The sequence below is a fragment of the Ursus maritimus genome, unplaced genomic scaffold (assembly GCF_017311325.1).
Source record: "Ursus maritimus isolate PB19 unplaced genomic scaffold, ASM1731132v1 scaffold_1, whole genome shotgun sequence".
Taxonomy (NCBI): Eukaryota; Metazoa; Chordata; class Mammalia; order Carnivora; family Ursidae; genus Ursus; species Ursus maritimus.
The window spans coordinates 5,722,903-5,750,257 of NW_024423343.1; the positions used below are offsets into that span (position 1 = coordinate 5,722,903).

A 27,355-nucleotide genomic window follows, 5' to 3' on the forward strand; every position below is an offset into this window, starting at 1 on the left:
TTTCAAGGGCGCAGCTAATTTAGACCGAGTGTCCTCACCTACACTTCATGTTTATATTGGGGGAGCTAAACAAGATGGAGGAATGGTGACTTTTTTGGCAATTTGCTGAATGCATTGGCTGGACGCCCCAGCAGGTCACTCTACAATTTACAACAGGGGTGATGGGTCACTCTGGTGCCGCCCCGGGTCCACAGGCTGGCAGCTGGCTGGAACTGCGCTTCGCCAGAGAGAGCTTGAGGGTCCCGTGGTCGTGTTCTGGTTTGTTCCGTTGTGTTCTGGAATAAGCTACCACAACTGACCGCTTATGTGAGCCGGGCATGGACTCATCCGGCCCTCAGCAACCCCGCGGGGCAGATGCTGAGCTCACCCCAGTCTGCAGATTAGGCCGAGAGAGTGATGGAGACCCCCCATGCCCACAGGTGGCCTGTCCAGGGTCCTTCGAGGTGACAGAGGTGGAGGGAGGCCTTAGCGGTTCCGTGAGCACTCAGTCCTCGACATCACGGATGGAACCAAACAAAACACAGATCTGGATTACGCGACATGTCAACTCTATGTATTTCAGAAAAGGGTCTGCTTTCACTTGAATTTTCATACGTTCATACATTGTTTTAAAAAAATCAACGTTTAGTAGGTCTGTGCTTCAGAAGACATAAATACATCTACGTCACTGCGTATGGCAGGGGGACATGTGATACATCGGTCGAATTCTGGATTTAAATTTTTGTGGGGTGGTGCTTCTGAAGCCCCGAAAGCACTGAGGCTGGCGGGGTCCCCCCCCCGCCGCACGGTGGACGATCAGTCCCTCCGTGTCCCTGCTCAGCCTTGGCCCCCGGTTTCCCAGCACACAGGGTGAACGTGTGTCCGTGTGCCCAGCTGCCCGGCTCCGGAGGCGGCCAAGTTTTCCAGGTAACAGAACGCACGAGAGTCATGCTTTCTGACTCGGGTCCTCCCTGGCAGGAGCGAGGACAGTGGCTCTGTCCCCAGGGGCCCTGGGCGAGGACCGGGGCTCCATCGCGAGGAGCATGGAGAATGCAGGGACGGAGGCGTCTTCATTTTCTAACTTCAGCCCTGCTCACGCCTGGATCAGCCAGCGCAGCTTCAACGGTCACAGAGCAGCCGCACTGCCACCCAAGGGGCAGCCAGGCATTTTTTTAAGGGCACATTTTGGGAACGGGGAATGACCAAACCTGCTCAACAAAGGGCTACATGGGGAAGATGTTTCGGCTCTGCGGGCCCTGCGGTCTCTGTCCCAAGCCCCCGAGCCCGCCAGCGTGGAGAGAACGCGACACAGACGCTGTATGAAGCGACGGGCTCGGGCTCGGTCCCCTGTGACCTCACTTACAAGAGCAGGCGGCCCAGGGGCCAGTCTGCCAAGCCCGGTTATAGGAGATACTCTCAGGAAAAGACGACGAGGTGTCACTGGGTTTTGCCACACGTTCATCCACCCATGCTGCTATTCCCAACACGTGCAAACATCAGACGGGCCAGCCTCCCCGTGTGAGCTGCGGGCAGCAGAGCCTCGGCTTTGGGGCTCCTGGAGGAACCCCAGGAACCGCCTAAACGTGCAGTGGTTGGCTAACTGCCCCTCTCGGGGGGGATAAGGGGGCTTCTCTCCCGACTCTCAGAGAATCACTCCACACCGTCCTCCCCAGCCCCACCCCACCCCCCGAAGCTCCCAGCTCACCCTTCATTTCCATCAGCTTTGGCTTTATTCCACTCCTGGAAACAGCTGCCCTTCCCTTGATTTGTATCCTAGACTAACTTTCTCTTTCTCAGAGAACCTTCTCCAAAGAGCCCGCCCCTGGACTCAGATGACCCTGGCCACAGCCACCACCAGTGACCCCTGGTCACCAAGCCCAGTGGCTTCACCCTGGTGGCTCCAGCATCAGCTCTGAGCGCCGGTCTCGGCCCCTTTGGGAAAGTCCGCCCACGGCCCTGGCTGTCCCCTCCCGGCCCCAGCTGACTGCCTGTCCCTCCCCACCATGAGGAGGGACCTGCGTCTTGTGCCGGAGGGAATCCCAGGTATCAGGACTAACCTCCCATCTGGGAAACATGTCGCTGAACCTAGATGCCTCCAGTCTTAGACAAACGGGTCCCTGAGGTTCCGTCTGCCACCCGCCATGCACACGCTCCCGGGTGGTGGCCACTCAGATCTACTCCCGTCTCCAGCTTGAGCCAAGCCCTTTCTTGCAGTGTTGTCACAGTTCCCGGTACAAATACACACGAGTACGTGTTCGCCACACAGCGCACCCCAAGACGCAGTCAAGAACTGTACCGTGCCCAGAGCCCCAACGGGGAACCCAAGGTTGGCAAAAGGGAGGAGGGGTCTCCTGACGGTCCATCGCCACGGTAACACCACCTGCCACTCGCTGCCTGTCACTCCCAGCTGTGTACTCCCGGGTGACAAAACCATTTTTCATTCGGGACCAAACAAAACCTGGCATGAGCCAAGACAGCTGTGCAAACGCCAGACCCCAGAGCTCTGAAGGTCCACAGGGCTGTGCACGCGCCAAGGAAACAGAGCCTGTGCCCGATGACGCAGTGAACAGTGGTCGCAGGCCCCCGGGCCAACCAGCCAGCTGACAACAACCCGCGGGGGGTGGGGAGGAGCGAGCTGCAGCCAGATTCGAAAAGCCTGGCTGCAGAAGCTGCCCCTTTGCTGCTGTGGCTGCAAAGTGTGAGACTCAGATGGAGGCTAAGTGGCCAAGGGAATCTGCACACACGTGGAAGGGTACTCCCAGCCCGGCGTCCTCGGATCGGCCGCACCTCTTACCTCTGATAAAAAGCTGTTACCCACCCGTTTCCTTCATGCTAGCAGATCTAGAAAGTTAGGTCCTCCACCCCCAGACGACCTCCTGATGTTCTGCAGAAATGACTTTCGGAGTGGGGCACCCCACTGACGGCTGCTTCTGAGTAGCTCAGGGGCGGTGGGGCGTGGCAAGGGGCAAGGACACGCCTGGATCCAGCCTGACTCCCCTTTCCCCCTGAAACACTGTACCCCTCTCAGTGCCTACGGAACAAAGCACTAGCGTGATCTGGTACAGGTGGCTCCATGCCCCACGTACCCTCTTCCTGCATCACCTCAGCCTCTGGTCTGCCCCCATTGATGCTCTTCCAAACCCTGGCCCTTGCCCACGCTGTGCCTCCAACCTGACAGCCCTCCCTCCCCAGCGAGTGGGCTCCTGCACATCCTTCTGGCATCAGCGCCAGCCCCCACCCCCAGCCCCGCTCGCCTGTCCCTAGTCTACCAAGGGGGGCCCTTCTCTTCAGGGCTCACGGCAAGTGTGTCATGCACGCATGTTCACTCCGTGCCTTGCTCAAGTCAAGGGCCCGCATTCTTGGGAAGCCCAGCAGCCGGCATCAGCCCTGAGCACACTGCAGGCAGCCCAGAAACAGCGAGTGAATACCGAGTACAGACACTCCCCCTGGCCGTCTGTGGTGGCTCTTCCCTGCTCTGTGTCAGAAGCTTCGGTCCCGTACCTCCCACTCGGTAATCCCCAAGTGCCCATTCCGACATTGCCCCAACCCGCCCTCAAGTCCCACCGGCAGAGGTCCCCAGGGGGCTCCGTCCACCCTGGCCACTCTCCTCGCTCAGTGCCAGCCACGCCCACTCCCTGTAGCAGCCCCACGTTACCCCTCCCCTCTCCACCGCCTTCAGTCCGGCCTGGGGGGCGCGGTCGGGGGGATGGCCATCCTCTTGCCACGGACAGCGGGGGGCTTCCACCGCAGAGCAGGTCCAGCGAATACTTTCCCCATTGGCTAGCAGCCCGGGCTGGTCCTGTAGTGTGACACCAACCTCCCCCTTTCTACTTCTCAGGATGGCTATTCCCAGTTGTGCCGGAGAAACAGAGGCCGTCCTCAATCCCTACTCACATGCACAAAAAGGAGGCAGACGAAGAAACGCAGAGGCCTCGAGGAGAGAAAAACTCTTACCAAAATGAAGCTAGACTTTGGAGCAGCAGTTCTGAAAACTTCAGAGTCACAGATCCTGGTGGGAATCTGATGAAAAATGGCTCTCCTCCCAAGGGACCAAAACAGAGGCAACTGGGGTGTGAGTCTCCCTGTGCCCCTCACCCCCACCCGGCACTGGGGGATCCATCGGAGACCTCCGAGGAGCTCGCGAATCCAGCAGGAGACCACCTGAACGGTGCTCTCCATGGTGGCTCTGGAGCTGTTTGGGGCTCCCTGAAGACCCCACATCAACACCCATCTCCAGGTGCACATGCACCGGTGCATTTCGGGGAGCGAAGATGCACCCGGACGCCGGCCCGGTGGTTCGCCAAAGCCACGCCCGAGTGTGCACGGAGAGGCGGGGAGACTGGCCTCGACCCCAGGCCCCTGCTGAGCACTTACCATCATGAGCTCCTTCTGGAAGGATTTTCGGTCTTTGTTCTCCGTGTTGTTACAATCCTCCTTCAGCTTTTCCAGAACAGAGGCCACCCGCTCGGGCTCGCTGTCCAGCTCCGCCCGGCAGAAAAAGGTGAGCGGCAGATTCCCGTAGCCCAGGGCGTCGGCAAAGGAACGCCAGCTGCTGATGTTCTCCATGAGCAGGGTCCTGACGGAGGCGTAGATGTAAGTGAGGAACTTACACGGCCGCAGGATCTGCTCGAGCAGCACTGACGTGCTCAGCTCGGGCCCCGAGAGCAGGCTCGGCCTGGCCTTGCCCACCACCAGCACGTTCTTGGCATGCACGAGGCCGACCTTGCCCTGGTGGTAGCCAATGTACCACTCCTTGGTCCACAGCTGCCCCTTCAGCCGGATCCTCTCCTCGCTGAGCAGAGCGATGGCGTCACCCTTCTTGTACTCCAGCAGGTAATGGTTCTTGCTCTGCCGCACCACGGTCTTGAGCAATTTGCCGAACTTGAGGCTGGACACCGGGCGGTCCTGGAAAGTCGGGTATTTGGAGGTGGCAGCAAACGGGGACAAAATGATTTTCCCGACCTCGTTCTTCTTGAGGAACCGTCTTTGCCCGGAAGGCTTGATGGCACTTTTAGGGGGCGGCTGGGGAGTCTGGACACAGAACTGGGTCAGGATGGCCTCCTGGTCGCCTTTCACCTGAACCCGCAGGGTGAAGTCGGACAGCTCGCTGGGGTTCTGGCAGGTGATGGGGAAGATGAGGCGGCTCACCTTGCCCAGCTTCATCTGGAATCCCCTCACCACTTTGGCCTGCTCACTGCCTCTGACCTCGTAATTGGTCATGTTGGAAAACATGCAGACGTGCAGGTCCTGGGGCCTGGACAGGACGAACTGGTGCTTACCCCAGAGCTGCAGGGCCACTGGGGCGGGGCTGGGGGCCTGGCGGGTGACCTCGCTGACCAGTAGTGTCTTTGGGGCACAGTCGTGCCCAAAAATGGTCACCACGGTCTTGAAGGACGGGTGAATGTGTTTGGGGCCATAGAGCCCCACGGTGATCTTTTTATTGATGAAGTCCCACACCGTGGAAGGGTAGAGAATGTTCGGGCCGTGGGCCACGATGGCCAGGTACATACAGGGCTCCAGGTTGTCCAGCTGTACCTGGACCGTGTCCCCATAGCTGTAGGTGAGGGGGATGGGGACATAAGGCCCTTCCTTCAAGTCACTCCGCAGGCACTGGAGGCCCACTGTGCTTTTGCTAAAAATGTCATTTTTCACCTCGGCGGAAACTTTCATCTCCAAGATGATGTAGGTCTTCACCTCCAGCGTGCTCAGCTTCACCTCCAGCACCGGGCTGACGCTGCTGCACCGGTCACTGTTGAGCTCCAGCGGGGGGTCGAGCAGCGCCTTCATGGAGATCTGCTGCGTCTCGCCAGGGGCCACGTGGCCTTCGGGCACGTGGATGCTGATGTTGGTGTCAGGCAGCTGCACCGCGCCCCCGGAGCTGTCCAGCTTGCACACGATGCTCGTCTCCACTGCCTGGGTCTGGCCCCAGCCGGGGCTCTGGCCCAGCAAGTCCAGATCATGGCAAGAGCGGGCCAGCTTCCGGTGGCTCAGCCAGGCGGCACGAAAGTCCTCCCGGCTCTGGAACTGCTCCGGGGCCGGCGACTTCAAGCCCGTGAAGAAGCCCGATGAGTCGGGAGCGTCCGACTTGGCCTGCAGGACCGACAGCTCCGACAGACTGTAGGAACGCTTGCTCCTGAAGAACGGGCTGTCCCGCTTGCCCGGCGCCTCTGCCTGGAGGCGGCTGGTGGCCGGCAGCTCATCGAAGATGTTGCCAGTGCTGTTCGTGGTGGCGGAGCTGGACTCCGTGAATGAAGACGCGCCTGTATCGAAAAGGAGCAGATCCACGGTACTCCTGGGAGCCAGCTCGCCCACGCCGGGCGTCACTGGCACGTTCCCATTCAGAAATGGGTTTGTCTGGGCCCCGTTCCAGAAAGGGTTATTACTGTAGGTTTTGCTGGATCCCTTGTCATCCGCCCACCCCCCGAGCAGGTCTAACTCCTTGGCCACCTCGTCTGGGCTGTCTGGAAGATTGTCGATCACTCCGCTGTCGCTCAGCGTGGAGTTCCGGTAGTTTAAGGGCTGCACGTAGGAGGAGGGGATGTAGCCCATCTCCGTGGTGTTGTGCGCGTACCACCACTCCCCGCCGGACGTGTCCAGGACGTACAGGTGGTCGCCCTTGGAGAACTTCAGGGTGGTGAAGTTGGTTGGGCAGTAGTCCTTGATTGCGATCACTTCCTTTGCATTTCCAAAAGGTGTGGGATTGTCTACTAGCAAGGCACTGGGGGAAGGCACTGCACAAAACACAAAGAGACAGGGGGTGAGGGCGAGGCCCACGGGCGTGCAGAGCACTGAGAGCGAGCAAGGAGGGCGTTCTTTGCGACGTGCACAGAGCGCCAGGCGATTGGCAGAAACAGCGGAAGCAAACCCTGGCTCCGCTCACTAGTGCCCCTGCAGCTGCCCTCTCACTCAGCACAGCGGGGCAGTTCACACGACCCTGTTTCCCCGGGATCGCTAAGATGCCGTCCCATTTTTCAAGTTCTTTAATTTTTAATTTATTTTTAAATCTCTACACCCAACATGGGGCTCAAACTCCCAAATTCGAGATCAAGACCGACTGAGCCAGCCAGGTGCCCCAAATACCGTCTCATTTTGACCCATGTTCTGTTTATAGTACCTAACTTCCCAGAGCTGCCACTGGGCAGAGAGAGAAAAGCTGAATGTGACTGACTCAGCAACAGTGACGTTCTGAGCAGAGTGACCCACGGCCTGTACCGGGGACGGGCAATAATGAGCCGCCAAAGCAGCTCTCGGTGTCACTCAGAATGACCACTTGGAAACCGCGTCTCCCGCACGCCTTGAAAAGCAACGGTTTCATGTCTGGCGTCATTCACGTTATTTCTGAGCAAATGATGAAGTCTGAAAAACCCCAACACTTTAAATGGTGACCCGAGCGCATTTACGGTTCATCATGACCTATGTAGGTCACGGATGCAGACAGCGGTCGGAGCGGCCCAAGTCAGTCATCCCGACCAGGGTGTGTGTTTTGAAAAGTAACAGATAATTAAATACCAAGTGTTTCCTCTCCCTCCCATACACAACGAAGTATATCCAGAGCATGAGGAAAGTTCCTTCGGGAGGAATAAGCCCCCACCCCAACTGCACCTTGTTTCCCAGAGTTTGTGAATATTCTCACGTCTTGTACCCAACACTGTAAGGAAGGACCATGTTTACTGGAACTACTCCCACATCGTCTCTCCTACATGAGTAAGTCCACACGCATTCTGTTCCATCAAGCCGGCCCTCCAAACACACCACCTGCCGGTTTCCTCTCCCTTTGAAAAGAAATAATGACAACTGAATTGCGTTTCCTTAGAACAGTCTTGGAAAATAAAGCAGGAAGTTTCTATTTCCATGAACCAGGTTAGAGGGATATGCTTGGTGGAAAGCTCACCTGGGCCGTGAAGGCCATCACCTCCCACTCTCCGTGTAGGGTGTCGGGGGGGAATCTGGCCCTAGGTTCACTGGGCCTGGGATGTAACCCAGGCCTTTAGAAGCCATGTGGCCTCAGAAGCCTGAGATTCTTTCCTCAGCGGGGTCTGCTAAAGAGAAGGCTCTGATTGTGTCCTTAGCATAACGATGCTTAGCCCAAGGTAAGGACTCACAAAGGGTTACGTTAAAGTGGACATCTCCACCCCCCCCCCTCCTAATTTTATTTTCTCCATGGCACTTATCATTAACTGATATATCATATATATATATATATATATTTTTCTGTGGGGAGGGCTGTGTCGCCCTCTTAGGGTCTGTTTTGCTCACAGTGGTAATCCTGGAAGACAGCCTGTCACCTAGCAAGTGTTCAACAAATATTCGTGGAATGAACGTTCATCTCGCATGCACATGACAGAGGCCATATCCACGTTATGGGGTCAAGGTGTTCTCCCTGGCTGTGACCTGCTATAAAATTAGCCCAAAGAGAAATCACTTAGAGTGAAGGGAGGGAAGTGAATAAAACAGCCAAGATAAAGAGAATGCCTTTGAGGGAGAGGTGGGGGGGGGGGGAATGGCTCAGACTGGGGTCAGGGGACAACAAGATCTTTCTCGCTTTGTTTTCCAGGTACCGTCTCCAATAATATAAACCACTTTTTGTTTCTTTGACACATTTAATGAAAATGTCACATAAAAATTAAAACCAAATGAAAATCAGAGAGCCTGCCAGCTATTAAAATCTTGTTAGGATTCTTCAGAAGTTATATCCCTATTATGTTCCCCGGAACAATTCCCTTAGGGTGATATTTTTAAAATTAAAAACCAAAAGCTATTAAGCAGGCTTTGTATATAGCCTAAGAAAATGTACCAACGCAAATTATCACTTTAGTTTCACCAGACTGAAGAATAAACATGGGTTCACTTAAAATTCCAAGCACTCTCCTTAGCAGAGAAGCAGTAACACATTTCACTCAAGGGTCAGGCTCATCCAGTGGGAAACGGAGCTCCTCCCGGCCGGCCGCCCCATGCCACAGGACCCGGGGGTAAGCTCCTCCCACACGGGTCCCTCCACCAGTCACCTGTCACAGGGCACTGGGGGACACCAGGCAGGGCGGCCATCCAATCAAATGCAGGAGAATCCTTATCAAATCCCATCTTAATGAATTCTGGGGAGCGCTGCCCAGATTCACGCTATCCTTGATTTTAATACAAAAAAAAAAAATCCCTGCGTGTCAGGAAGTTGAGTGCACTGAGTAATACAATTTGTACCCCTCTGCCTCAGCTCTGGTGCAGGTGGAACATGAATCGGGGGGCGGAGGACTTCGCAGCGGATGTTCCGGCTGGAATAAATCCCCACCTTGAAGCCTGTTGACCATCGGGTCGCAGGTGCACCTGCCTCGCTGCAGAGCTGCCTTGGGAAGGGGGTCCCGGGGCTCCGTGGGCATCACGCCCTCGGCACACCGGCCCAGCTCGCGTCCCGGGCTGTCTCGGTCTTTTTCCCGCAACTGTGGTGTTCTGTTAGGACCCTAACACCTCTCAGATCACCATCGTTATTTAAAAAAATTCAGCTCTCTCATTTCAAGACCCCAGCCCAAATCCCACAAATGACGCTCCCATTTTCCAGCTTTAACCATAATTAGCTGGGCTATAAAGAAAGAAGGCGATGCCCATTACTGGACTGTGAAAAACGAAGGGTCCCATTATGTAAGGCAATACCTGGTAACTCTGTTGCTTTTACTGGTAAAATCTCATGACTTCCTTTGCTAATCGGTTCATGTGAAGAACATTTAACGCAATGCTCAGGGCTCTAAGCATAAAGCACAGACCGGAAGAGGAAGAAGGCGAGGCTACAGTGACAGCAGAAGAGATTAGGAAGAGACAAATGGGGTGCGTATGGTCTTTAGGACATCAGGGAAGAGGGCCACAATGTTACCTGGGAGACAGCAGTTTGGTTCAGGGACTATTTATTTAGCACTGACTTTGTGCCAGGGGCTAAAGATATAAAGGTCAAGAGCAGCCCCCATGGCGCAGCTTGTGCTGCGGGGGGGCCCGGGGGGTAACTTCAACACATTGCAGCCAACACCGTAGGGAAGGTGCTAGATGTGGCTGCTGCTGCTGCATCAATCACATGGGGCACCAGTAAGCACCTGCTCGGGTCAGAGTGGACTTCTGGGAAGAAAATGGCCCACGGGTACCCATCGCCCATCTCACTGACCCAGCTGTATGGGGCTGTTAGAGGAAACCAGAGGCTCGGGGTGATTCACCCCAGGGCCACCTCGAAAGCAGGCATCGTCAAACCACGGCCCCTTTCATGTTTTTGTAAATAAAGTTTTATTGGAACACAGCCGTGTGCATTGCTTACTGTCTTCTCTGACTGCTCTCGAGCTGCCACAGCACAGTGGAATGGCTGTGAAAGAGCCCTTAGGGCCTGCAAGGATTATAATATTTCCCGGGTAAACCTTTACCGGAGAAGCCTGCTGACCCCAGTCCCAGATCCCCTTTTTCTCTCTAGCGGTTCTCATTATTTCATTGGCTGACCACACTCTCTCCTTCCCTCCAGTATCGTGAGCACCCAGCTCCCTACCTTAATGTCCCCAAAACTCTCAAAGAGAAAATACAAACACATTCTGTATGGAGAAGTTGCATTACCAAAGGGAACCAAAAAACCAAAACAAGACACGTGGTTACTGTTGCAGGGCTGGATTTATTGTCGATGAAGTCGGAGAGCTAAAATTTAACTGTCTGGATGGGAACTTGGCAGCCTTTAAGGCGGAGAAGTCCTTGGGTCTCAGAGCACCTGCAAATCACGATCTTCCCCCCACCCCCAGCCACGTTTCTGTCCCTGTGAGCTCACCTTTTTTTTCTTTTTTAAAGATTTTATTTATTTGACAGAGAGAGAGAGCATGTGTGCACAAGCAGGGGGAGCAGCAGAGGGAGACGGAGAAGCAGGTTCCCCGCTGAGCAGGGAGCCGGACGCGGGGCTCGATCCCAGGACCCGGAATCATGACCTGAGCTGAAGGCAGACATTTAACCGACTGAGCCACCCAGGCGCCCTGCAAGCTCACCTTTGACGTCATTAAAGCTCGCTTCTGAAAACCCTTCGCTCAGGTCGATCAGGGCCCCCTCGGACTTGCACCGGGGGAGGCCGCTGGAGTTGGCCGCTCGGATACGCTGAGCTGCCATCTTGAACTCTCTTCCCGGGGGCACAGCTAAGGTTTCATCCCTCTTCCTCCGGGTATCCCAGGGCTTGCTGAAGCTCTTCTCAGGCAACCATGCTGCACGATGGGGTCAACTTGGCAATGTGCTTCTTCCTGAAAGCGGGGAAGAAAACATGAGAATTTCCCTTGAGCAAGTGAAACATGGGTTGAATAGTGATTTTTTAGGAAGTGAGAATCCTCTCTCTTCCAGAGGCTGTTCCAATAAAGACAGACCCATGTCGCTTGTCCTGGCCCAGGAGAGCAGAGTGGGGCTCGTTCCCTGGATTCTCTGTGCCCCTTACGCTCATCTCATTGGTTCTGTTGTTGCACAGAGCCAGGCTGCGTCTCCTGGCCTGCTGTCTGCACCCCTTCTTCCTGAGGCACGATGGGGCTTGGGAAATTTGTCCTAGCACCTGGCCAGACTGCTCACCACCGTGAAAGAGGAGGACAAACAGGATCTGTACAGCCCACAGAGCCAGTTTCAGGGCTCGGGGAAGAAAAAATCTGTCTGCCCAGACAGTGGCTGGTCCCATTACCGGTCCAGCCCCAGCTGAGCTCCCACACCCGGGAGAGGAGCGCTCGGCGTGGTCAGAGCGCCCACACTTGCCCTGAAATCCTCCCTGGATCCCTAACAGACAACAATCCTAAATAAAATACACACGCAGCCATTTCTGCCTCTAAGTCATCCCTGGGTACCGTGTGCAGGTGAAGCCATGGTATAGGGACTCGGCCAGCGGAGGAAGTTTCTATGGACAGAGCGCAAGAATCATCGCTCCAAGGCCTGTTTCTTTCTAGAAGGGGCACAAAGGGGGGTTCTGGAGACTGTGACATGACTGGCTGTGGGAAGACCCTCACCAGCCCATGGGCAGGAGCCAGTTTCAAAGCAGCGAATTCCCCATGCCCTTCAAGGGAGATGGGCAGACACAGTAGGGCTGGCCCAGCACTCAGGGAGGGTTTAAAAGAAAAGCCGAAAGGGGCACTGTCATGAGACATGACTGCAAAGTGGTGCCTTCGCTCCCACGCCAGTGTGGCCCCGAGGACCCCAAGGCTGGCTGGGGGAGCCCTGTGCTGTAACACCCAGGGTCCACAGCGCCGGACTAGCTGCCTGGCCGAGGCCCGTTGTGGGGGGCAGGATGCAGGTGCACATGGCGATGGGCGGGGGCCCCTGGACGAGCCCCACCTCCCTCAAAGTCCTGTAAGGCACGTTGGTGGGGTCCCATGGGGCTGATTTTATCCAGGGCGGGGACAGCAGGAGCCAGCAGCTCACCTGAGGCACCTACAGAACGGAACAAGGTTTCCCAACGAGCAGCTGGAAGAATCTGGAGGTTGGCAGATAAAACTAGAGATAAACACGCTACTAGCGGAATTCTTGCATTCCCTATCACGACCCAGAAGGTAGCTTGGGGGTGAGGCAGGGCCTCAGGGGTGGGCAGAGAAAGCATCACAGGACACCACTGCAATTTTTGGAGACTGATCACTGAGGACAGGGACATAGTTTCTGCCCCAAGCCAGTGGAGAGCCCACGAGCGCGTTAGCAGTTACATAAAGCGATCTGCAGTCCTTTAACACACGCCGCCCCGACGGAGGGTGCCATTCAAGGAACAGAGAAGCCACTAACCGCACCGCTCTGACAAGCTCACTTCATCAGCCGGAGCGGAGCCACGGCTCCGAAGTGATCACCAGGCAGCCAGAGGCATCGCGTGCCCCCGAGCATCAATGCGTGCATTCACGGACCTCTTCCACGGACCTCTTCCACGGACCGGCGGCGTTTGTCCCGCGGTGCTCAATGCCCTGTGTGAAGCCCAGAATGGCCACCTTTCTTCAGGGGCAGTGGGAGACCGTCCTTGGACAAGGCCTGCCCCTCACCCCTGCCCCTCGGGGGTGTTATTTTACAACAAATCAGGCAGCCAGCACGCCCCTCCCCGGACAAGCCTGGCAGACTCTCTCCCCCTGGAACCTTCCCTGACCAGATACCATCAGCGTGAGGGTTCGCAGAGCAGCTCTGCACCTCCACCCCTCCAGAGCCCGGCGTGCAGAGATCTCGGCAGTAACCTGCCCAGGAGGCAGCGGCCAGCAAAACGCTCTGGGCTCCACCTCCTTGCTAATCATTTCTTTCCAAACCCAGTGGGCACCGGCTTTCACTGCCAGCGGCCGCGGGGTCCCTGATTCCTCCCGCCGTCCCTTCCATAGGGAGCCCTTTGCTCTCAAAGCTGTCCTTCGAGGTCAGGCCACTGCCCCGCTTAAAACTCTGCAGCTGCTTTTCAATCAGCAAAGTCTGACTTCCCTGCCCAGCATTCGGAGCCTTCCATGACTCGGTTTCCACCTGCCCTTCCAGGCTTGTCACTCACCTCCACACCCATGTGAGTCGGTAACCACACGCGGACCTGCTGCCTCTCAAGTGTGCCCGGCGCTGTTTCACGCCTGCTCCCAGAACACACGCCCCTCACCTGCACCTCCAGGAAAACGGTCCTCTCTCCACCCTTCCCGCTCCACCCTCCTGCCCATAGGCCTGCACGCTTCTCCGGTGACTCATGCGCTGGCCTCAGATTTGCAATGTCCCCGAGCTCCAAGTCCAAGTCACTGGGGCTCAAGGTGCAGGCCCCTGGAATTAGCTCCCACTGTATCAGAAAGGTTCTACTGCGGGAAATGACACAATGCTCGGATTTGCTTTATAATGAGTTCATGAAGGTGCGAGACCGTATTTTATGGCACATAAGACGACTGCTGCATATTACTATATTTACTATACGTTATACTATCTTCCTATTCATTTCCTCCCGTTTCCCCATTTTTAAAAAATTATTTATGACTTTATTTTTGCTATTTTCTTATTTACATACATGTTTTAAAACGCCTGCAATCCAACCAAAAAGCCCCAGAAAAGCAGTATCAGGGAACATTTATCACCTGCCTTCTTAGACACGGGTCAGGAATGGGGTGTATGCGTCTCCTGCTGACTAGGAAAAGCTCGGAGGAGCCACGGGTCAAATGCCCGAGCAGCTGGGTCCCCTCGCAGCACAACGAGATACGGCCAGGTTCCTGCTCGGCTGACAAGTGACCCCTGGACCCCAGACCCAGCTCACTGAGGGCCCCTTAGGACTGATGGGTGTCTGTCCTGAACCTCCCAGGTCCAAACCCAGCTTGGGGGCTGCCCCAAGCCCCCTCCACGCTTCACCAACTCAGTCACGGCTGAATGCCACATTCACCCAGCTAAAAGCCCGGTCTCCGTCCCCAGCAGCCCGCCCTCCGTGGAGGGCGGTGTGCATGCAAACGTGTGTATACTCCCCTGCCACGCACACCCCGGCCAGAACATGACCTCCGCCTGACCTCACCTCCACCATGACAGTAACAGCTCCTTTCCACCAAGTCCACTGTGTCCAACTCTGCCCTCCGGGAGCCTACCCCTCAGTTAGCAGTCAGAATGTTTTTAGAAGTCAAGATCTGTTCGAAACCCTCCGAAAGCTTCTTAGCCCCTAGTGCGCTTACAGTGCCCTCAAGGCCCCATACTGTGGGTCCTCGATAGCTCTGTGGACCCTTCTGTTCTTCCTCAGGGCCTTTGCACCTGCTGTCACCTCACCTGGGAGGCCCATGCCTAGATATTCACCAGACTAGAACCTTCACTTCATTCAGGCCTGCTCAATGTCACGTCATCAGCAGGGACAGGCGTCTGCCACCGCAACATCCCTAACTCCAGCCTCTTTCCCTACTTTCCTTATCAATGGGACATATTATGTGCTTTCCCGTGCGCAGCCCAACTTCTCCAAGAGAATGTAAGCTCCACGAGGCCACAGGATTCGCTCTGCTTCCACCCCGACCTCTGCTGTGAGACCCGACTGACCACGAATGAGTGAATTCTACTTTAATAAAGACAAAGGCGGGGCCCTGGATGGCACAGTCCATGAAGTGTCCGACTTGATTTCAGCTCAGGTCACGATCTCAGGTCGTGGGATTGAGCCCCGTGTCGGGGTCCTCGCTCAGTGTGGAGTCTGCTTGAGATTCTCTCTCTCTCCCCCTTTGCCCTCCCCCTGCTCTTGATATAAACAAACAAATACATACATACATAAAATATTCTTAAAAATAAAGATAATGGCTTCAGAGATATTCTGACAGGTATCCCTGGGATAATCTCCTTTTTTAAAGAGTCAAAATCCCCAGTGAATGTCTAGTGTCCCCCAGATAGCCTTGCGACTTGATTATACAAGGCAGGGTGAATTTAGGAATCCTAGCCTATTCTGGAAATCTAAGCTACACATTCCTAATCACCGATGGGTGCCCTGGGTGGCACCTCCAAGTCCGGCCACCCTCCACTAGGGCAGGTCACTTCTCCAGGACAGCCTGCAGCTGTGTGCACCCGTGCCTGGGGTGGCTGGCCCACGACCTCCGGAGCTCTCTGAAGGGTAGGGGGCAGTCACTCCATCCCCACAACCCCCCATCCTCCCCACGCCATGCCTACACCCGGGGAAGCCACCCTCCACCCCCCTCTTGGTAGAAGTCAGGCCTGGGAAGACAGGAAGGAGCATTAAAGCTTACTTGTGTCTGACTCACAACTAATGAGTTTTTCTTTGCTTTAGTATAAAGGCTGATTCATGAGGGGAGAAAAGCGCCTGCTGCTGGCTCCTCCCCAGGACCGAGGAGGCCGGCCTCCGAACAGACAACAGTGTTGTGCGCGCACGGAACTATTTACAGACTCTGGTGGCAGGCTCGGAAACCTACAGACAAGCCCCCAGCCACCCGCGCCGACTTGCTGCTCGCCTCGGACTCCAGACTCAGAACGATCGTGCGGGGGCCAACCTGCCAACGTCCCGCCCGAGATGTTTCCAAACACAAAGCCACCAAGAATAACCGGGGAACATGAGCATCTGTGGGGCCCCTCACTCAAGGCCTGGGGTGTACACAGTGACCCCCCAGGGTTCCCCGGGGGCCCCGACCCGAAGGTGCAGGAAGAACAGGGCACGCAGCCTGCTCTGGGTTCCTCCCTGGTGAGTTCTGTTAGAGCCTCATTTGAGATGACTCATCCCCACATTTGATTTTAATTTCTGGAGTAAGAGTATGGTGTTGATTGCATCAGATTTCCTCCGGGTTAAAAAGAAAGCATGAGTTTCAACCCGCTCTGCGTGCTTTCAGCCACCAGACTGTGGACAGAGACTCCATCCTGTCTGCTCACCTTGCTCACTCCCCAAACAACAGCGAGCTCTGGAAAATCAAAATAATTCGAAGACACCCTCCCTGGCTGACCTGTCTCCTTCTAAGCAGCTGCCTGGAGCCCCAACACCCCGGGCCCCTGACCCCCCGAGTCAGCTGCAGAGAAGCCCCCCAGCATGCCAGCGAGCCTGCGGGGCGGGGCCTGTGGGGGCAGCAGGAACTCCTAGCTCTCACACAGTCACGCTGAGGACACCGTAAGGGGGGGCTGGCAGTGACCCAGTGAGGCCAAGGGGGAGCCTCTGTCTTTCTGCCTGCAAACGTCTCCAGCACCTCTTCCCTCTGAAGCCAACAGCAGCCGATCCCTCAGCCTGCAAACCAGCTCCCCAGCTCTCTGCATCTTGACCCTTGACCCGAATGGTCTGGGCAATAACCCAAGTGGAAAGCCAACACGTGACTGGTGTCCCCTTTCCAGGTCTCCCTCTGTGGGCAGGGACGGCCCGGGCTCCAGTTACGAGAGAGGACCAGCCCGGCCCAGCGAAACCCAAGCTTCCACTCCACGGTGGCGGGAGGCTTCTTACATCAGAGTCTCATCTCCAGAACCCTGCCTGCTGTGGGCACCTGCAGCACGAGACGAAAACGCTGCCCTGCAGCCTCCAAGGAGGGCTGCCTCCTTCTGGGGGTGCAAAGAGCATGGCTCCCCTGGAGGGGATCCTGGGGTACTAGCTTCACTTACCAGTGTCCAGAGTGTGCTTCAAGTTCAATAACTGAGTTTAGTTTAGGGCAGCGGGCTGCTGCCACTCAGAGCCCCCCCAGCAGGCCAGCTGTGAGCATCACGCACCCCAGTCCTGAGTCCGTCTGAGAAACGTGGGCATCTCCCTGGCATGGGCCCCATCGCCTCCGTGAAGACCCACTGAGCTCAGCCTCTAGGGACAAGGCCGTGCGCTCAGCAGAAGGAAACGTAGAGCAGACGTGTTCAGGGAAGCCATGCCCGAGACAACACTGCGAGCCTAAAGCTTGGACAGCGAAGGCTCTGCGCGCCGGGCACTGGGCTGGGGACATGCTGCGCTCAAGCCCTTACTGATCCTCTGTAGTTCAGGGGCCACCCCCCAGGGCCCCAGGCACGTCTGCACTTCTGACCCGCTGTTTCTGTCATCCGAGGAGTAGGCCGGGGGACAGACAACACCACGCGCTGTTTCACCAGTCAGTGACAAAGAGGACACTCTGGGTCAGCAGCATCACTGGGCTGGGCCTCCTCCTGCCAGCGACCTGCCGGATCCGTCCCACCGGTTCCTTGGGTAAAATCCATAGTCCCGGCTCTTCTCTCCACAGTCTGTAGGAGACAACGAACCCCCGGCTTGTCCTTCCAGACCCTCCGCACGCTTACCTGCCGACCACATCTGCATCACACAGCCCTCTGTCCTTCCCGTCCTCTCGCCAAACCCAGCTGCTGTTCCTTCCTCTGGCTCCAAGACCCCTCCCAGCCAGCTCCTGGACTCTGCCAGCTTCTCCCCCAACCCCGTCTCTGAAGACCCAACAGGGCTCCTACTTTCTCCTCCATTAAAACCTGCCCATTGGAGAGGGACCCCCGTCCAACAGCGGCTTTGCCAATGGAAATCCATCTCCATTCTGGGCTCTGCGGGGCCTCCCCCACTGTCTACTCTGGGCGCTTGCCACTTTGGTCCTGAGCGCCACAGCTGTTAGGATGCGCGGGATTTCTTTGTTCCCTAACAACCACACTCGTTTGCTTGAAAGCTGGATGCGTGGCTTCTCTAATTCCCCAGCGCTACACAGTGCTTGGCCTACGTTGTGTCTGATGCCAGCTGCTGAACGGACAAATGTCTCAGCCAACCCATTCTTGAGCCCCACCGTGCACCAGGGGCCACCCAAGGCACAGAGGATGGAGGACCTGGTGCCTTCCCTCTACTGCTGATCGTGCAGCTGTCGGGAACATACGTGACACCGACAGCACAAGGGGAACGAGGTGGGTTCCACCATGTCTTCCTGGGGAGCAAGAGACCTGAAGCTCACAGACCTCTCGGTTTGCCCGTCACACCATGTACGCTCTGACTGCCACGTCTGGTCTGTCCCGTGACCCTGCTGCTGCTGACAGTTCAAAGAGTAACCCACGTGTGCCACGTTGAGTGCTCCCCCAGCGTGGGGTTCAGGAGGTCTGGTGGTTTGCGGTCTGCCCCCACCCCGGAGTCACATGGGAAGGCCAGCCCGCCGTGTGACAGGACGGGCGGCAGNNNNGGGGTCTTGTGACCAGCCCAGATACTTCCCAACCCCGGTCCCCAGCTAGTGACCAGGAGGAACGAGTGTGATGATCTCTGAAACGTGCTAACAGCAATGAGAAGAGAGACCCACTCACTGGACTGGGGCTGCTGGTCAGGGGGCAAGACTCCCGTCTGACACACTCATCAAAACGGCAAAACACCAGCATTCTGGGGGTGTGACGTGTAAATGATGGTCATTGATTCATTGTCTTCTTAAAAAAACAAAAATCAAATGGATACTTCTCTTTAGAGCAACACCCTTTTTATAACTGAAGTTTATTTAAGGAAGTTATTTAAAGAAGGCAGCTCTCTAGTGCTTTAAAAGGGAAGCCTGTCCATCCTTTAAAAAGATTTGCCTTAGATACACTGCTATCTTCTCTAGTATACATTAACTTGAAAAGGCTGTGTGAAAGTTCATGTTAGGGGCGTCTGGGTGGCTCAGCTGGTGAAGCGTCTGCCTTCGGCTCAGGGCATGACCTAGGGGTCCTGGGATTGAGCCCCGCGTGGGGCTCCCTGCTCGGCGGGGAACCTGCTTCTCCCTCTCCCCCCCCTCCGCTCATTCTCTCTCTCTCAAAAGAAATAAAATCTTTAAAAAAAAAAGTTCATCTTAGATACCGCTCTGGGACAAGAACACCTGGGCAGTGTCACTCATTCTACAGATGAGCAAACTGAGGCTTATTTGGTTTTAGTGAGAGGGCTGTTCCCCCGAGGTTTACTCCTGAGACTCAGATTAAAATGCCAGATTCACACAAGGAAGAGACGGGCCGCAGCTTCCAGGGTTTCGTGCTGGGCCGATCCGACTGACCGCGCTCGCTAATGACACACAGACGCCAGGCCCGAGGCTCAAGTTCAAGACGGGAATTTCATACCCTGAAGACACGGCAGCAGCCGCGGACACCAAAAGGGTGGTGGGGATGAGTGACAATGTTTGCACGACTGCAGGGCCGGAGAGCGGGGCCAAGCCCCCCAAACAGCACAGTTGGAAAGCAGCCCCAAAGGCACGCGGACGCCAGCCCTACTCTACTGGTCCAGCGCATTCCTGATGGCCTCCGAGCCGCGCCAAACCAACAAACACGGGCCGCATGATGGAAAGGGGCGTGAGAAGGCCAAGTCAACGCAGCTTCATGAACGGGCCGGCTCGGAGCGGGCCAGCAGCCGAGAACAGCCCGACCCCGCTGCTGCGGGCGGGAGCCCGACGGTGGCTGCTGTGAACGGCCCGTGCAGTGACATCTTTATAACCCATCTTCCTCCGCATCGTGGATTACCCTCTTAGGACGACTTTCCAGCAGAGTACGAAGCATTGCCAAACACTTTCCTGGAAAGTCGTAGCCATGCAGACTCTGGGCAGCGGTGGGTGCCCATCCCCCCGCCCACCCCGCCGGCAGTGCAAGAAAAGCCTGGCTAAATAGGACAAGGAGGGAACGGAATACCGAAGTTCACATGCATACTCCTGGGACTGTGACAGCCAGAAATTTCTCAAAACTCCTCCTTCTGACTTCCTGTTTTATGAGTATTATTTTGATTCCTTTGTTCAATGAGAGGCTGACATTTCATCATTTCCGCGGCAAATATCTTCCCCACTCTGTCGCTCGCACGTGCTCAGATGCATTTGCTTAACTTGATGGAGTCTCAATTATGCAGCTGTGTCAATCTTTCCTTTGTGATTCTGCCTTGAAACACAGAGAGCCCTATCTTCATGAAAAATCTGATAAATACTCACATCTGTTTTCCTTTATTTAAGAAAACGGTCTATCTGCTGACATTAATGTACAAAATTTATTTTGCTGCTCAGTGAGGAACTTAACGAAATTCATTACCAAATGGCTAAGCAATCACAGGTCCCGAACAATTCATCCCCTCCTGACTGACGTGATGTCATCTCAACGCGTTCTGAACGTGTGCAGACACGAGGGTTTGAATCTCGTTTATTCCATGTCACTAGCCTGCATATTTTTAAAACCACATCGGCCTGATGCACTATGCTAGTCTGATTACATTGGGTTACCTGGAAGGACTAACACTTCTCTATTTCAAAGTCTCTTATCAGCTATTTTTACCCATTTTTTCCTTCCAAATGAACTTTAAAATAATTTAATACGATGTCTTCCCACCTTGTGATTCCCTCACAATGGGAACCCCACTGGGATTCTGCTGGCATGGCACTGGTAAGAAGTGACACCTTTATATATTTTATTCTTTTCTTCCAGGAACATGGTAGGGCTCATTTATTTAAAAATGAGTCCCAGGGCAGTGTAGATGAAAGACTGGCAAAGTCTTTCTGTAAAGGAACAGAGAATAAATTAAACTTTGGGGACCACGCATTCTCTGTCACAAAGAGTCAACTCTGCCCTCAAATCCAGGCAATTCTGCCTCTAAAGTGAGTGGATCTGACCCCTTCTATTAGCTGCTTCTACCTGGGCGCTTTACCTCTCCCCTGGACTCACTACAGCCGCCTCCCACCTAGTCTCCCACATCCCATGCCCTTCAGCCCCCCAGCCCCAAACGCACACAGCTAAGCCACGCTCCGTAGAACAGCTGGGGGCCTCTTCACAAATTAAGTCTCTCCAGCAGCATCTCCCTGCACTTAGGATAAATCTATCCCTCCTACTGGGACTCCATAAAATCTAGCCTCCTTATGGGGACTGAATGATCTGGCCCCACCCAGCCCTCCGTGACCTCCATTCCTTCTTGGTACATTCATTTTCCAAGTGTGACTCATTTCTGCCCCAAGACCCTTGCACTGGGAGTTCCCTCCGGCAGGCAAGCTCTGTCCCCACAAACCTCACTTTGCTGACAGCTTTTGCCACTCAAGTCTTGCTCGCTGCTTCAGGAAGGCCCCATCTAACCACTCCCCAATGCAGCTACACGCACCCTAACCTCTCGGTGCCTGACTGTCCCCACCCACAAGAGGAAGGGAGCACAGTATGGAGAGCTCGCATAACAGACAATGCCTGTACACAGTGCACGGGGCCTGGGGCACAGTAAACAACCCAAAGAGGCAAGAAGTGATGCTGTTATCATGACCCAGTGCCCACACAAACCTTGTACTTTCCATCAGCAAGTGCTCGGAGTCCGTGTGAAACACATCTTTTTTTTTTAACCTGGCCTCACCGCTTCCTACCTGCACCACGGTGGTCCAACGCCGCGATTTTGCCGCGGCAGAGAACTGCACGTAGCTGGGTTCGTAGGTGTGTTACTAAATGAGCCAGTGTAATTTCTCCGTAAGCCACTCATCGCTTCGTGAACCTTACCGCCGTTGCTAGAACCAGGTTCCGTGGAGTGAAGGTTTGACAGTACTCACTGCACCTTATTTCCACTGCCGGAGCCACCTCAGGCCCAACCGCGAGTCGGGGTTTTGGATAACAGCAAGTCACGCACAGGAACAAATGTCTTTTGGTGAAACCCTAAATGCACCCACCAGGCCAGGGAGGGGAAGACACTGGGGAGCATCCACATTCCCATTTTTCTAACACCCTCTGGAAGAGCCTGACCTGCATACCCGCCCCTGCGAGATGCCTGCAAATAGGACCTGATATGTAAACAGGACGTTTGTGGACGATCAAGTTCGGATGAAGGGATGAAGGTGGGCCCTCGTCCACTACGAATGGGGTCCTTATAAAAAGGGGAAATTTGGGCACAGAGGGGAGACCATGTGAGGACACAGGGAGAAGGGGGCCGTCCACACGCCAAGGAAAGAGGCCCAGAACAGCTTTTCCCTCACAGCCTCAGAGGGAACCAGCCCTGCGGGCACCAAGATCTCGGACTTCTGGCCTCCAGAACCGTGAGAGTGAATTTCTGTTGTTTTCAGCTGCTCAATCTGTGGTACTTTGTGGCCCCAGGGAGATACACACCCCAGCCTCTCTCTCTTCATGTGTCTCTGTCACATCTAATAAAACTGGACAGACAACAAACAGAAGTCAAGCTCCCAAAACAGAGAGTTACGGACCCTACTGAAAAATGTCACCTTGCCTCCACACTTCCAGAACATTCCATCCTAGGATCCCAAACTACCAGGCCATCCCTGATGACCGCTCACCAAACACTCCTGAAGACATCTGATGTCTGCAGGCAACGGGTAACTAGATTTCTACATCCTAAATGTTATTGTAAAATTCTTGCCAAGTCACCCCAGGGGACTTGCAAAGTCATTTCTTAGTGGCAACCAAGTAATTGGGGCTTTACAACAAGCTGCTTGCACTAAGACGACGGAGGTGCTTGGGCATCGTGGTTAACCGAGAACACGCTCGGACCACTGGAAAACAGGAGGCGAGGAAGAAAGAGCAGGGCGGAGTGGGATGGTGGCCCCTCACAAGGTCAGGGGAGCCCCCCTCGAGGGCACCACCCCGGAGCTGGTGGCCCACGTCAAGTGCCTTCTGGTGGGTCCGGTCAGTCTGGCGCAGTCCACGCACCGAGACAACATACAGAATACAAATCAACACCCCAGGGACTCTCAGCACTGAAACCAAACACACAGGCAAAACCCCCAACAGAAATTTCCAGCAGCTGCTAGAAGGGGCGTAGAACAGCAGCTGGGGACAAGAGAAAAGGCAGCGGGAGCCACTGGCCCTCCCCAGACACACGGAGCCGGACGGGGCAGGAGAGCCCCGCTCATGCTGGACAGTAGCAAAGATGCTCCGGGGCCCGTGGTCTGGGAAGGAGAAGGCCTGGCAGCCACACGCCCGCGCAAGCGGGGAGGGCAGAGGCCCGGAGGCCACACTGTGCAGGCCAGGCAGCCCCTGCGAATCGGCATTGAGGGTTTGAACGTCTTCTGGCCCAACCTGGATCTCACCGTTATTGATGCATCAAGAGAAAGTAATTCTGGAAAAAGACCAGGGAAAAAAGGCTGTTCTGGGGCCTCTGCTGTTCTAGCGAGTTGATCTGCCCTTGCCTTCTCCCTGGAGGGCCCCACTCCCGGCAGCCTGGGAGATAAGCAGGCCCTTTCCCGCCCTCTCTCTCAGAACAAGACCACAGCGTGCACGCTGAGCCCCCGGCCTCCAGCCCCACGGCCGGCACGCACAAGCCCTGCTGAGTCCCTGCCTGGTCTTCTGTCACTGGCTGTGGTCTCCTCCTGGTGCTGGGGAAACTATTAAATGATCACCCATGTCTTCCTCCTGCTCGCCCTCGGACCACAGTGGGGACGAACTGCAGAGACGGCATGGCACAAAGGAGGAAACACGGGGCTCCAGGGTCGATCCGCGTGTGTACATGCCAGCTCTAGCTGTGCGCTCTTGGCCAAGTTACTTACCCTCTCTGAGCCTCTGTCACCTGCAGGAGGTCCGTACACCTGCCCTGCCACATGAGCACACAGTGGGCACACAATGACTATCGTTCCTCATGGCCTTCCCTGGAGAATGAGGACGAGTGGGCACAGCACTGGTGGCCCCAGATGGCTCTGAGCCAGGGACTCAAATTTATGGTCTCCACGAACCACGAACTCTCTGCATTTCCACTTGGAGATGTCATCGTTTATTCCAAGTCATGGGCTCTACTGGTCCGAAGTCACCCCTTTCTCACCTTGGATGCCCTCCCCTTTAATCAGTGGTGTCCCTGCTCCAAGCGTGAAACTGCCCAGTTCGGGCAAGTGCCGCCAGTTCCTGTCTGTGAAACGGATAACACTGCCCACCTCCTCCAGGTGTGTGGAGAAACTCCGCTAATATGTGCCAAGCGCCAGCTCCCCTCGCTCGGGGTCCCCAGTCCCGGCCCATTAGCATCCTGGACGGGATCACGCCCGTTCATCAGCACCCCTGGTGTCTCCCCAGGAGAAGCCAGGAGCCTCACGCCAGGCCCACACGCCTGTGGCCCAAAGGGCTCCCCTCAGCAGCTTCTTGACCTGGGATGCTGCTGACAGCACTGTGGAGGCTTTGCAGCGACACGTGCCAATCCAGAGAAGTGTCGCAGCTCTCACGTAACCCTGACGCACAGACAGGACAGGTAATCGCCACAGCCTGGACCAAGCACCCACCCACCGAAGCATCGCAGCAGTTCCTCTACACAGACCCCAGATCCCACTTCCCCCAGCTCGACTGCACACGGCAGGTCCCCCGCCTGGCCTCCTCGAGGCCCAGGCAAACGCTACCTGGAAGGACCTGGCCCTTCTCCCATGGCCTCTAAACCCCCATCTACGTAACCTCATTACTGGGAAAAAATCCTCATTAGTTCAACCCCCAAGAGACCATCCTCATCCCCACCATCCCCCACCGGCCTCTCAACTGTGACAGTCCTCATGACTCACGCTGCCTGCCTCAGTCTACCCTCTGACACTCAGCTGGGCACGCTGTGTCCCTTGCTTGGAAGGTTCTCCCTGCCTCTGCTGGCCAAACCCTTCAACCGATGCTCCGTAAATGGCTCTGCTGTCACTGACCCGCCCCCCACTTTAACCCCCGTCACGAAGGCACCCAAAAGCAGCAGCACTTTCTGGGTGTTATACACCGGTCCCGAGTCAGCACACCCACCACACTAAACTCTTGGGGGTGAGGCTCCTTCTCAGTCATGCACAAACCACACACAGAAGGACTCTTGAAATGACTGGTCCCCCACAGGCTGCAGGTCCCAAATGCCCAGGTGATGTGAGCTCTGCTAATCAACGGGCAACTCTGTCTTAAAGACCACTTTGACCTTGAGAAGATCAAGGTGCATCCTAGGAGTGAAGTGACACAGTGGCCCCAGCAGAGCAGCCCGTGCGGCCTCGGAACCCGGGGACCGTCTCCTGCGGTGGTCATTGCCGTGCGCAGGTAAGCCTTGCCACCTGCCTGCAGAAGAGAGCGAGCCAAACCTCCCTGGGTGTGAGTCTGACCTGAACTAGACGGTATACACACACAGTCAACAGTGGAGGAAACGGGGTGTCAGGAGGCCCGGAAGACCCCACAGCACATGGCGTTTGATTTTTAGAAGGCGAACACACTCTTCAGGTCTTTGCAGAAACCCCAAGCAACGGCGAGGCCAATACGAAGCAGCTCTACTCGAGGGTGGAAAGGGGGCACAGGAACGGGTCTGCAGGAGGAACTGGGTCCCACCCACTGCCCACCTGCTGTCCCAGCCTGGCGCCGCCCACTCCCACCCCGACCCAAGGACCCACGGAAGAGCCACCTGCCAGAAGAGTGAACAGACCCACCACGTTGAAACACTTCACACACGCCAGACCCAGCAATTCCACCACCAGACACGCATGTCCAAGAGAAAAGGAAGGTTCTGTCCATAGAGAGGCTTGTAGAAGGATGTCTGCGTTGGTGTTATTCCTAATAGCCCCAAACTGGAAACAACCCTGTGTCCGCCAACAGGAGATGTCTGCACAGAACCGATGGTGGGACATCCAAGCACCAGTGACAGGAAACGCTCATCCGCGCACAACCCAGAGAAACCCTACAGGCATGGTGGCGAATACAACGCCAAACACGAGAGAGCACACATCACGTGACGTGCGAGAACAGCTGGAAGGGACCTCTAGAAACCAGAACAGGGGTTAAGGGGAGGAGGCAGGACTGGCAGGGCAGGGGCCGGAGGCGGCTCTCCGGTGATGGGAATACAGCTTGATGGGAACGGGTGACGCAGGTGGCAGTGTGTGTCCAAACTCATGCACTTAGGACCTACGCACAACACGTGTAAGTACAGTAACAACAGCGGGCCTCTCTTGGCGCGTAATGAAGCAACCGAGCAGGAACATGGAGCTTCTGCCCGAGGTCAGAGGGCTAATGAATCATGCAGAGCGGGGTGGAGAACCCAGGGCTCCGGGGCCCAGCCTGGGGCTCTTTCAGGGGGAGCTACATCCCCCTGGCACCTCCAACGCCGAGAGAGCTTCTCTGCAGTAGACAGAATCCTCTGGTATCACCCAGAATCACCTGCAGCTGATGCCCCGAGCCTGGCCCCGACCAGCCCACATTTACCAAGGAAAGCGGGTGACGAGCTTTCCTCCCAGTCAAGGTTGAGGGGTGAAGGCTTCCTACTGCAGACAAAGGCTTATCTGGCCAGCACTGGGCATACCCCACGTCTCCCCACAGCCCACTCCCTGAACCCCACTGCCCAGCTGTCCCGTGCCTCCTGGAGGCACCCTGGGCTCAGTGAGGCTGGGACACAGGGAATGCGTCTGGAACAAATTACCACACTAAGGGTGACTTAAAACAAAGGAACTGCTCTCTCCCAGTTCTGGATGCTGGCAGTCTGAAAGCAAGGTGTCACGGGGCCACGCGCTCTCAAAAGCTCTAGGGAAGAATCCGTTTTCTGTTCCAGCCTGTGGTGTCACGGGCAAGCCTCGTCTCTCCTCTGGGTGCTCTCCCTCTGCTCCAGCAACCACGCGGCCTTCTTCCCTGTCTTCACACGGCTCCCTTCCAAGGCCACCGCTCATGGGATTAGGGCCCAGCCGACTCCCGTATGACCTCCTCTTAACGGATCGGATCACCTCTACAAAGACCCTATTTCCAACAAGTTCACATTTTGAGGTTCCTGCTGGACACGCCTTTTGAGGGACACTAGTGCGCCTTGTACATGGAGGAAACGGTGAGAGAGGGGACCTCAGGTTGGCTCCTGCAGAGCAGCCTCGTGGGCACCTGCGTCCAGCAGGCCTGGCCGGTGACAGAGGAAATCCGTGTGTAGCCTGGAGTAGGCCAGGCCTCGTGCACACAGGGGTCGCCGGGAGTAAAAGCAAGAACCCACTTTCCTAGTGAAATGACTCACGCCCCACTCAGACGCGAGAGGGGTAAACCCATCTCGGAGCTTTCTTTACGTAAGACACACGTGTTTGGGGCTACAGTAGAAGGCGACACTTGACAGGTTAACTCTGGTTTCTCCCTCAGCTCCCCTGGAAAGAACTTTATGGAACCTGCTCCTACCGGCACCCTTCCAACC

General features: G+C 55.9%; 1 protein-coding gene across 1 annotated transcript in view; it reads right to left on the bottom strand.

Annotated features, from left to right (window-relative positions):
* Positions 1-27,355, bottom strand: part of SH3BP4 (SH3 domain binding protein 4) — an 81,826-nt gene that overhangs the window by 4,789 nt on the left and 49,682 nt on the right. The window contains exons 3-4 of the mRNA XM_040638733.1: positions 10,971-11,216; positions 4,354-6,710 (exon numbers count right to left, since the gene is read on the bottom strand). Of these exons, the coding sequence (XP_040494667.1) occupies positions 4,354-6,710; positions 10,971-11,088 (2,475 nt within the window). The 5' untranslated portion in view covers positions 11,089-11,216. The remainder of the gene's footprint in view (positions 1-4,353; positions 6,711-10,970; positions 11,217-27,355) is intronic.